The sequence below is a fragment of the Acanthopagrus latus genome, chromosome 7 (genome assembly GCF_904848185.1).
Source record: "Acanthopagrus latus isolate v.2019 chromosome 7, fAcaLat1.1, whole genome shotgun sequence".
Classification (NCBI taxonomy): domain Eukaryota; kingdom Metazoa; phylum Chordata; class Actinopteri; order Spariformes; family Sparidae; genus Acanthopagrus; species Acanthopagrus latus.
The window spans coordinates 21,461,613-21,473,906 of NC_051045.1; the positions used below are offsets into that span (position 1 = coordinate 21,461,613).

Here is a 12,294-nt window from a genome sequence, read left to right on the forward strand (position 1 = left end):
GTTCTGCTGGGGAAACTTTGGGTCCTGGCATTCACGTGGATGGTGCTTGACATATGCTACCCATCCAAACACCACTGCAGACCAAGTATACCCCCTAATAGCACTGGTACTCCACAATAGCTGTGGCAAAACTGATCCATTGAGGTGCCATCATCATCCAACATACAGGACTCAATGGATCCAAAACATACGTCCCCGTACCAGACACAACAGGACACTCCCAGAGGTCTTATGATCATGCCTTGATGGGTCAGAGCTATTTGGTTGAATAATGGGAACCCACACAATATTAAGCAAGTGGTTTTAATGTTGTGGCTGATCAGTGTATAGTTACAGTTACTCCATTTTTTTTTTAAATCAAAACCAGAGGATGTTGTTCTAGCTTTCAAGCTGAGTGATGACCTGTTCTAAAAATTTAATCTTTTAATTTGACATATATTACAAATAGACAATAATCCATGTGGGCTTAAGTTGTATGTATGCATATGTGCTTGTCCAGCATCAACACATTCTAACACTTTGCATCAATTATGACCCAAATAAAAACCCTAACTTCCCAAATGTAATGCCTTTTTTCTTTCTTTCTTCTTTTCCATAGGATACAAAAAACAACAGCACCCATGACTTGTCACGCAGCCCTCAGAGCCTCAGTGACACCGGCTACTCCTCTGATGGCATCTCCAGCTCCCATAGTGAAATCACAGGCCTAATACAAGAAGAGGAGATGAAGCTGAGTGAGAGGGGTATCAGTGGGCGGGGATCCCCACCAAGCCCATCTGAAATCACCAAGCTAGAGAGCTCCATGAGGCCTTTGCTGGAGAAGAGTCTTTCTGAGGAGAAGCCAGACAGAAGGGGGAGGAAGCACAGAGACAGAGACTTGGATGACAGAGGAAAGCAACGCCCACGGTCCCTGTCAATCCCACCTGATGCATACGACTCTGACGAGGAACTAGAAGATATAGTGGAGGAAGAAGAGGATGGAGGAGACTGGGAAGGCAAACGGAAAGAGGTGAAGGAGGAGAAGAAGGAGAAGAAAAAGAAAGAGAAAGAGAAAGATGCCGAGCCCACAGAGATGACTGATGAGGAGTTCATGAGGAGACAAATAATGGAGATGAGCGCTGATGAAGAAAATGAGGAGGAGGAGGAGGAGGAGGAAGAGATGGAGGAAGAGGAAGATGAGGAAGATGAAGGATATGGCTATCAGAAACCCAAGAAGAGCCACCATAAGCACACCATCTCCGACTCAGGGAAAGAGAAGAGACGACTTCAACACCACTCCAGCAGTTTTGAGGAGGAAACTAAGAGCTCTACCGATGTTTATAAAGGCTCAGTGGAGGAGGGTGAGGAAGATTTGATGGCATCACAAGGAGGCCTGAGGCGCTTCAAAACCATTGAACTCAATAACACCAATAGCTACAGCCGCGACATGGAGCTGAGTAGTGAAAATGACCTAAGCCTTGATCGGGAGCCAGAGCTAGAGATGGAGAGTTTGACAGGATCTCCTGAGGAGCGTTCTCGGGGTGACTACTCCTCTACTCTGCCAGCCACTTCATCCTCGTATGGCTCAGGTCAGTCTCCCACTTCAATCTCATCGATGGAGGAAGACAGTGACAGTAGCCCCAGCAGGAGGCAAAGGCTGGAAGAGGCCAAGCAGCAAAGGAAAGCACGCCACCGCTCCCATGGCCCTCTCCTCCCCACTATCGAAGACTCTTCAGAAGAGGATGAGCTTAGAGAGGAAGAGGAACTTCTGAGAGAGCAGGAGAAGATGAGGGAAGTGGAGCAACAGAGAATAAGGAGCACAGCACGGAAGACTAAGAGGGATAAGGAGGAGCTAAGGGCTCAGAGGCGCAGAGAGAGGTCAAAGACACCACCAAGCAATCTCTCGCCTATTGAAGATGCTTCCCCAACTGAAGAGCTGAGACAAGCGGCAGAAATGGAAGAGCTCCATCGCTCCTCTGCCTCCGAATATTCCCCTCAGAGTCTTGATTCAGAGGCTGAGGGATATGAGTCCAAACTTTACAAGTCAGGCAGTGAGTACAACCTGCCTACCTTTATGTCTCTCTATTCACCAGTAGAGAAGTCCTCAACTACAACAACCACCACAGCACCATCTTCTACTTCCAAACCACTAAAGAGCGCTGAGGAGGTTTATGAGGAGATGATGAGGAAGGCAGAGATGCTTCAAAAACAACAGAAACAACAGCAGCAACAGCAGCAACATGGAAGGCATGGGCAGTACTACGATGAGGACATTAATGGACAAGGTTATGATGAAGAGTACGAATATGAACAAGATCAAACAGGTTATGACAATGAGGCAGCAGAGACAGAAACAGATATCTATGAGGAGATCCGACAAACATCTCAGAACATCACCAAGATGCAGCAAGCCACCGATGAGCAAGTAGAGATTGAGATTGAAAGCTCCTACCCAGACAAACAGCTCCTAGACACAGGTTCAGCCTTTGCTAAGCTATTGGAACAAAGCAATGCCCTCCTAACTCCAGGTACAAGTCCCACCCAGATCTCAGCTCCTGTCTCCTTTGCTGAGACTGGTGGACGGATTCCTGATGTCCGAGTAACACAGCACTTCTCTACAAAGGATGGACACAAAGACAGGATCAAAAGCCAAGCAGGAAAGAATGGAATAACTCCAACAGTGGCTGCCACCACTATTGCAGCTTATGGAGTTTATGCCAGAGATGCGGTGACTATTTCTCAGACTAGTTCAAGCCACACTATGACCACCACTCAGTCTGGTATGTATGGCCGGCACACTGGAAGTACTTCCACATCGTCAGCCACAGTCTCAAGTGTGTGCAGCAAGATTGCAGAGATTACCCAGGCCTATAGTCAAAGAGAAGTGATCACCAGAAGGATAGGGGACACCAGGGGTGTCCAAGTGCGTGACAGTTCAACATCTTCTACAGAAAGAATTATTGAGCCACGTTCTCCCAAGTATACTACTTATTATAGGAGCACCAGTCCTCCTCTCTCTCCATCGCCACCACCACAGAGTCCTACCCGTTCACCTTCCAGAAGGAATACAGCTGAGTTCTCCACACAGACTTTCAGTTCAGCATTACGAATGGAGTCTGGCTCAGGGCCTACATCTCCAGTCATGGCTCAGGGAACCCAAACATCACATCGATCTGTTTCTCCACGGCTCTATCGACAACAGTCTTCCCAGGATGCTCCATACTCCCCACCACCAAGCCCAGCTAGGCCAATGACAGTCAACACTGCTACTTCTCCCCTGTCTTCACCTACCAGATTTAGCCGCCAATCAACGTTTGACAATTACTCCCCATGTGGCAGCCCTCCAGACACACCACCTTACCAACATTCTCCAACACGCAGCTTCTACCGAACACAAAGAGTGGAGAAGGTAAATGTCGGAACAAGTATGGTCACTACAGCCAGCATTTACACCAGAGGGTCTATGTCAATGGATAACATCTCCCTCTGTCGAATCTCAACAGTCCCAGGCACTTCTCGGGTAGAGCAGGGCCATATGATCCAAGGTGGAAGTGTTGTGGACCTCAGAACAGTCGCAAAACCTGCTCCTATTATCATGACTGACCAGGGAATGGATCTCACTTCCTTGGCCACTGAAAGTAGGAAATACCATGGGGGATCTGAAGGTAGCAGACATTCAACAATTGTACAGCCGTTGATTATGAACCTGAACACCCAGGAGACCACCACACCAACCACTGTGAGTGTAACTGTGGCTGCTTCCATGTTCATGACCCAGCCCAAACAGCCAACAGTTTATGGTGATCCCCATCAAAACCGAGTGGATCTGGGTCAGGGCATGGGTTCAGCTATGTGTCTTTCCCAGAGCAAACCACAAATTTCAACCCCAGTAGACCCATCAATACCAAAGATTGATGCCAAACTGGAAGACCTAAGTGTCCAACAGAGAGAGCTACAAATGCAACAAGAGAAGCTGCAGAAACAGCAAGAGCTCCTTGAACAGCAGTTGCACCACCACCATCAGATGCAACATCATCAGCAACAGGCATCTGCTTTGGCCAGATACAACCTTACTGGCCAGATCTCACCTTTGCTGAAAAAAGACTTGCTAGTGAGCCAGACAAGCACTGCCTCGGCTGTGGTCAGTGCAGTGTCACCAGTTATTAACCCTGAGATGTATGGTGGTGGCCCCATTGAGCTGAAAGGGAAGCCCAGTCCACCTGGTTTGATGCCAGGAGGTAAATCACCACATAGCATGGTAGTACAGATGGATGGAGGACCTGAGCAGGCCAGAGCAGTGTCTCAGCTGGTGAAGGTAGAAGAAGGACAGGATGCTATGGATCTCACAGGAGGCCAAATTAAACCTGACAACCAACCAGCTTGCTGTGATGTTGTTTACAGACTACCATTTGGCGGAAGCTGTGTTGGTGGTTCTGAGAAAGAGGGCATAAGACCTCCATCTGCCCCACCTCTCACCTACGAGTCTGACCAAGAAAGCCAACCTAGAGGTTACCATGAGTATGCAATGGATGGACGTAAGGCCTACACATTACCTTTCCCTGGTAGGCTCCAGCCTTCGATGTCTGATACAAACCTAGCTGATGCTGGGCTACAGTCCTACCATTCTAAACTAGAACCACACATTCAAGCCCCTGGGGAACTTGCTGTAGATTTAACTGCTATGAAGCAGGGCTATGGAGGATTTATAGGGATGCAGTATGGGTCCTATACAGACTTACGGCATGGAGGAGACATTGCAGCCCAAACACTGCCCATACGGAGATATAATTCTCTATCTAACATCAGTTCAGACTATGGCTACTCTCCTCGTGAAATTGCTAGCTTCCAAGAAGCTAACTTGGCTCAGTACAGTGCTACAACTGCCAGGGAGATTAGCCGAATGTGTGCAGCACTTAATTCCATTGATCGCTATGGAAGCAACCCAGATTTGATGCAGTTTGGTAGTTTAGGGAGAGGAACCGGGCCTGGGAGTGCCAGACTTGCAAGCCTTGGCATGAGACAAACCCTCCTCTTTGGACTAGATGGGAAGCCAATCTCCCACAGTCAAGCACTAACTAACCTTATCAATGCCAGGCAGGCCAGTCTCAGAGCCATGTACCCTGCTGCCATTAGATCCTCTGATGGGATGATCTACTCCACCATTCAGACCCCCATTGCTTCTACACTTCCCATCACAACCCAGCCTGCCTCTGTTCTTCGCCCACTACTGAGGGGAGTCTACAGACCATACCCATCTGCCAACATGACACCTGTTCCCCTTTCAAGTCTTAGTAGACTTCCAGTGAGTCCCAGAATGCCCATAGCTGGACAAGCTCCAGTTCGTTACCCATCACCAGGTCTTCTTCAAACAACGTCAACCACTGCCACTTTTACTGGTGCTGCCACAACTTCGGCACCAGGAGGTGCCCCAGTTTCCATGACAACACCTAGTTCGACAGTCCAGGATGAACCAGTTTACCTTGGTAAAGGTGCTACATTGACTTCAACAGCAGAGATCACCTCAGCACCAGGAATGGTTGTCATACCAACAGAGCCACAGCAGCAGCCAATAAACCTGTCCCAGGCTCACCTGCACAGTCAACAACAACAACAACAACAGGTTACAACTTCTCAGCAGCAACAACAACCACCTCCAGCAGCGTATGCCTACCCACCCTCAGCCCCTTCACACACTCACGGATACACCCAACCACCAGTTGGCCCCCCTGCCCCCACCGGTGGCTTACCCATTGCAGGGGGTCTTCCTCCCTTCCCTCCACCAGGTGCCATACACAAGGAGGGTGAAACCGAGGCAGAGAGGCTGCACCGGCAGCAGGAGCAGCTCCTGCAGATGGAGAGGGAGCGCGTAGAGCTGGAGAAACTCCGGCAACTGCGCCTGCAGGAGGAGCTGGAACGTGAAAGAATAGAGCTGAAGATGCACAGGGAGAAGGAGCAGATCCTGGTGCAGCGAGAGTTACAGGAGCTGCAAAACATCAAGGAGCAGGTAGAGGGGGAAACAGGAGGAGGAATAGAGAATTTTGTATTTGATGTCTGTTTGATATTTTGTGGTTATTGTTTTTGCTTTTGATATTGGTTTGTGTTATGCATTTATTGTGGTGGTGCTACTTGTGGTGTATCTTATTGATTTATTATCCTTTTATATTCTTTAATGTGCTTGTGTTATTTCAACATCACATCTTTGATGTGCAACCAGTAGTGGACCTGCTCTGCAAGATACAGTACATAACTCCTAATAATTATCAAAAAACTAACAAAGACTATTTACTGTATCGAGTATGCATGTATTTCAATGCATGTCTTCTATCAGTCCTTTTAAAAAAGCACATTTTAACTGTGATAGTTCTCTTGAAGATTTGAAGATTTTTGCCTTTAAATGTCCCTTCAGAAGTTGATTGTACAATCTGTCATTGTGGGAAAAAATGTTTTTTCATGTAATGATTGATGGCTTTTTTGTTCAAAGAACATTTGCATCCAGCCTGCTTTCCCAAAATATAGCTCTAAAGTCTGCATGGTATGTTGTTCACTTTACCGGACATTTCTTGTATATGAAGTGTGCATGAACATGCTTGTAGTATGTATGTGTGCTAGAAACTGATAATGCTCTGATTGTGTTTGTAAAGTGGTTTCATGTTTCATTTATTGGTCCTATTTATGTTCAGAGGAAAAATGGAATGTGGTTTCATGTTCCATTTGTTGGTCTGATTTATATGCAGAAGAAAAATGGATCCCATTATGTTCTTAACATTTATTAATTTAATAACCAATTGCAACACATTTGAAAATATGGCTTTTCTCAGCTCATTGTAGCCTTGTGACGATGTTTTAACAGTAAAAAAAGGGCTAACATGACAATTTTCTTCTTTTTTGATAGAACAAGCAGTTGAAAATCTTTCAAGTTAACTCTGTTAAACAGGTGTGGAAGCCTTCCTTAATGAGAATGAACTAGAGATGGAATGTTTAATATGCATCTCATAACCTACCGTATGAGCAAAAACCCTAACGCCTTATTGCACCAGCCTGCCATTTATGCAACAAAGAAAATACAGTCAATATTTTCTTAGAAGCATTGTAGCATTGTAGTATTACCAGTACATGCTGCATTTCATTTATGTTGCGCTTCCATTCTTGGTTTTTGCAATGTATAGAAGTTTGACTAATTTGGAACCATTTTCAAAACTAATCCATCGCCATACTGCATTCAGTTTCAGAGTCTTGTTTTGCATTTTTGAGATATAATCATCTTTTATACAACAACATGTGCTGAAAGTCAAAAACTTTGTCCTCTTCTGTCTTTACTGTCTCCCCGTCTGTGTGTTTTTCTCTTTGTTTCCCATCTTGTCCTTTTCCATAATTTATTTCATCATTTCCCACCCTTACCCCTCTCTCGTGCCATGCTTCTCCATACTCATCTGTCCTGTCCTCTCACTCTGTTTTTGCCGACATGTCCTTCTTTCTGTTCCCCTTTGAATTTTTTTTAGGTTCTACAGCAGCAGCAAAATGAACGCGAGAAACAACTTGTTCTCCAGAGGGAACAGCTGGCACAGCAGAAGTCCCAGCTAGACCAGATCCAGTCTTTGCAGCACCAGCTCCAGCAGCAGCTTGAAGAGCAGAAGAGACAGAAAACAGCAGCTCACAATGTGCCGGTGAGGGGAAGTTATGTTACATACACTGAAGTATTGATGTTAATGGTTTCAGCTTCTAATCAGCAGCGGCAGAACCATTTTTGGCATAGAAAGTGCCGAACACAGAGGAAACATGCTATGTTTTAGGTGAATCAAATCAGATCAGGTCAATCAGAACAACAAGATGGGTGATGGGGTAGCACTGTCAACAACTAACATCCATAAAAAAAATGTAAAACAATCTTTTTTCCTCAGCTGGATGTGAATGGACAGCCGCTGAACCCCTACATCGACTCTCAGATGAGCTCCCGTTCTCTCCCCAACTCCTCTTCAGAGATGTGTCTGAGGAGTCAGGAGGAGCACATGGAGACCAGGAGCAACATGAGGAAACACAGCTCCATGACCAGGCTGAGCAGGGACAGCTTGGACGGCGATGGCGTGATGTTTTACGGCTCCCCCCGAAGGATCGTGGACAGCTGTGTGCAGACAGACGATGAAGATGGGGAAGAGAGGTAGAGATGAGTGTGTGTTTGTCTTGGTGGGTGGAGTGAGCGGATACATACATAGATGTGTGTGTATATTGGGTGGAGTTGTTGATGTAGATGACAGTTTTGTGTGTTTATTAGGCAAGGATTAGCTTGAAAGGGTTCCTATTTAACTCACATGTTTCTGTTAAAAAAAAAAGAGACAAGCTGAGATGTAGACACTAACTTTATGAATTCATAAACATTTTCATAGAGAATAAAGATACCACATTTCTGAGAGTGAAAGCATTGTGTTATATAAAGTTATATAAATGTGTTATCTAGCATTGGAATATTAATGTACATTAATATGTATATGGGGTAATACCATGATTTACCTTAAATTTTCTTTATATATACACTTTATATATTTTACTTTATATACTCTTTATAATATTATACCCTCTCTAACCACACCACTTACATGCTGTACTACATGCTGTAATACTGTATAAGGCATCAATGACTATGTTAACGTACATATAATATTCCCACTTTTGTCTTTAACCTGAATACTATTGGCATATTCCTCATGTCATCATGGGAGACAGCTATATTGGATTAAGGCCTAATTTGGAATATCCAAATGAAACATGCTGTTTACATGACCTGTATCAAATGCATCATGGATATCATAGTCTTAATACCAGTGGAGAATGTGTGTGCAAAATCACTTACTGTTTTCTTCTTCTACCTCTTCCATCACCAGGTACATGATGCGTCATCGCACCAGAAGGCGTGGTCGCAGTGTTGACTGCTCTGTCCAGACAGATGATGATGAGGACAAGGCTGAGACAGAGCAGCCGGTCCGGCGAAGACGTTCCCGTTTTTCCAGGCACTCTGAGTCGAATGCCACTGGAAGCAGCACTGCTGCCACGACCAACTCAGCTACTGACTCCAAAAGCGACACTTTGAAAATGGTATCCTCCAGTATCGCCATCCAGACCATCAGGGAAATGTCTTGCCAGACAGAAGTGGAGCACCTAGGAAGAGTTTCCCCAGCAATCCACGTGACAGTACCAGACCCAAATAAAGTAGAGATTGTGCACTACATCTCCGGACCTGAGCGAACCCAAAAAGGACAGTCTCTAGCATGTCAGACTGACCCAGAAGCCCAGTCACAGGGTGTTGTAGCTCCCCAGCTCAGTGTACCAACCACAGTCAGTCCATATTCTTCCTCTACCAGTACCGGAACGCAACAATCTGGCTCCATCGACCTGCTAAACCAGCAGCGCCAGCAGCAGCATATTGCAGCAAACGCAGCCAAGTTTGAGCGACGCCGCCCCGACCCACTTGACATCAACTACCAGCCTCACAACCACCTGCACAACGAGTCTATCTCCAGCATCATCCGTCAGCAGCAGACAGCCCCCAAATCCCCCCAAGTCCTCTACTCGCCTGTCTCGCCAGTGTCCCCTCACCGCCTGCTGGAGACTTCTCTGTCCAATGAAAGGCTAAACAAGGCCCACGTTACACCTCAGCAGAAGTCCTACACAGCTGAGTCCCCTCAACGACACCCTTCTGTGCCCCGCCCCATCAAGAGCACCCAAAGGTCCATGTCAGATCCAAAGCCCCTCAGCCCCACCACAGACGAGCACACCAAGGCCAGACTGTCCCTCTATCAACAACAAGCACTCCAGAGCCAGGTAAAGTCACTCAAACCATGCTGACACAAGCATTAGCACACATTGGAAGATAAATGTGGAATTGTAGAGAGTGAAGCAATTAAAATTGATTCAGGAAACAGTCTAGATTAGATCAGTAAGGATAGAGGATAAGGTTCTCTTAAAATAAAAGGGAGAATATTTCAAAGCCCGCATGATGCGTGTTATCAACTGGAAAGTGAAAATGTCTATCTGTGCTTTACTTGCAATTTGTTTCTTTTAAACACTGATTATGTAGATTATATATCAGATGTATATCAGAGACATTGTTTAGACTACAAATTACACCTTGGCATGTTTTTAAGCTGTTAGGCCTTAATGCTTAGTTGTAAATACTGCTGATCTCTGATTCATTTTGATAGAACTAGTAGTACCTTGCATATGATTTAAGACAGTTATTATGAACTGAAATTATGTCAAAACGAAAGTGTTCAGGCTGGTAAAAAAAGATATCAGACCTGTCATTATCACAACTACATACAACCACCTGTGATATTTAACACATTTATGCATCTCCCCAGCTACTAATTAGACTGGATGTTTTGCTTTCTTTCCATATGTTCATGTGAATTACTCGTAATAGTGGCTAATACTACAGTCCTAGAGAGGCAATTTATCATTAGGCCTTCCTGGAGTAACCCAAACAACAAAATCATCATGAACAGTATACATTTGATAAATCGATACAAAAGTTAATCTACAGAACAAAAAAAAAATATTATTATATAATGTATTAAAACTTGGGAAAGGGCCCCAGCAAACATTTCTCACAGTCATTATGTTGCTCTTGTCAATAGTTGTTTTATGTTATGCAGTGGCATCAAAATCTGCCAAAGGCATTAATAATGAATGGCTTCCATGTAATTTTGATTGAAACCATTCCTTTCTTTCAGCTTTGCCCCTGTTTCTATTTTGTGGGTGCTATGAATATTTTATGTGAAAACTATGATGACTAATTCCCTTTGTTGTTGATGTTTTTCTGATGTTACTATTGTTTTGTTTTGTGCGTCCTTTAGGGCGTACCTACTCTATTAGGTCTGCCCCATCCCCAGTTTAAAACAAGTGACAGTTATGGCCAAGTGTTACGAAGGAATAGCTGCCATGAAAGTGAAATTTAAAGTGGCCTTTATTATAGAAGGAATAACTCAATTTGATTACTACCCTCGGTAGCTATTGGATGTTTCTTTGGGCATCTTTAAAATTCTTACCTTGGATTGAGGCACTAGGAATAAAACCATCATAATTATGTATGTTAATAACTAGTTGACTGTCATCATACTTGCAAACCAGGAGCAATAAATCTTTAAAATAAAAACTGTCCGGTGTGCCCTTCTCACTGGGTACATGGCAGGTGGCAAGCTGCTGTCACAATGAGCAGCCTTTTAAGTGAAAAGCTTTACTTCTTGTACACTTCTTAGACCTGTTATTAAGAGCCATATATTAATAGCTAAATCAATGCATAACGATAATGATACTGATTTTAGTTGATTTACATTAAAATCCAAAGTCACAACGTGCCTTGCACAAGGCATCAGATCATGATCAGTAAATCATAAAATAAAAAGGAAAAAGATTGAGGCAGTGCTTTTATGTAGGGTTATGGTTAATTAACTGGACCAGAGTGAAAAAACACCTCCATAATAAATAAATGAACCATTTACAGACAATTCAAGTTTCATTTCTTCTTTCAAATTCAGATAAAAGCATGTGTGCTGTTAGAAATACATTTTAAAGATGATACCCAGCCAGCCGTACTTCCTCAGTCAGGTCAGTCCACAGTCTTGGGGCCATGACTGCCACAGACTTTAGAGCTATGAAACAGAAATGAAACAGATTTTTCAAAGAAAACTTGTGTGCTAGAGAAGTTGAATGCTATTTTTGCATTATAGTGTTGTAGTTGGTGTTTTGTTAAGTGCTGATGTAAGATGTCTTTCAAATCATTGGCTGCATTGTCATATCACTGCCATCAACAATGTGTACATCTGCATCATAAAGCAAGATTAAAAAAATATAACAACACTAATTTGATTAAGAATTTCCTCAACAAAATTGAGTTATTGTAGTTATTATATGAATGATGTAATGAACTGTGTAGTATTTTCCCTCCTAATCTTTTGAGTTTGTTTTCACTGCCCATGTGGTATGGTGGTATGTTTACATCATGAATAAGTCCCACCAGGGAACTTTTTTTTTATGTTTTTACCCCCACAAATTCTGACATGACAAAAAAAAAAACATGACACACACTGATCTATTTAAAAATTCAAAATGCAGTGAACATTTTTGATAAGAGAAGGGAAGATACAGTTTTAACACATATTAAAAAACAGGAAAACACTGACCCATCTTAACAAGATAACATTGCTTAGCTGTTTCTGACAGGAAAATCAGCAGCCCACACATTTTTTGTATTTTATTAGTTCCATACTGTGTAGTTAAGATACACAGCTAAAATGCTCAGTTTCAGTGGAGTTCTTGTCTTTT

The 12,294-nt window shown here is 43.8% G+C and overlaps 1 protein-coding gene across 7 annotated transcripts in view; it reads left to right on the forward strand.

Moving 5' to 3' along the window:
* Positions 1–12,294, forward strand: part of bsna (bassoon presynaptic cytomatrix protein a) — a 167,238-nt gene that overhangs the window by 122,416 nt on the left and 32,528 nt on the right. For 5 of the 7 annotated variants that reach the window (XM_037103471.1, XM_037103470.1, XM_037103472.1 and 2 more), the window contains exons 5-9: positions 599–5,983; positions 6,872–6,913; positions 7,479–7,643; positions 7,878–8,134; positions 8,856–9,792. In XM_037103471.1, the coding sequence (XP_036959366.1) occupies positions 599–5,983; positions 6,872–6,913; positions 7,479–7,643; positions 7,878–8,134; positions 8,856–9,792 (6,786 nt within the window). The remainder of the gene's footprint in view (positions 1–598; positions 5,984–6,871; positions 6,914–7,478; positions 7,644–7,877; positions 8,135–8,855; positions 9,793–12,294) is intronic. The other 2 variants (XM_037103473.1, XM_037103474.1) reach the window with 1 other exon arrangement.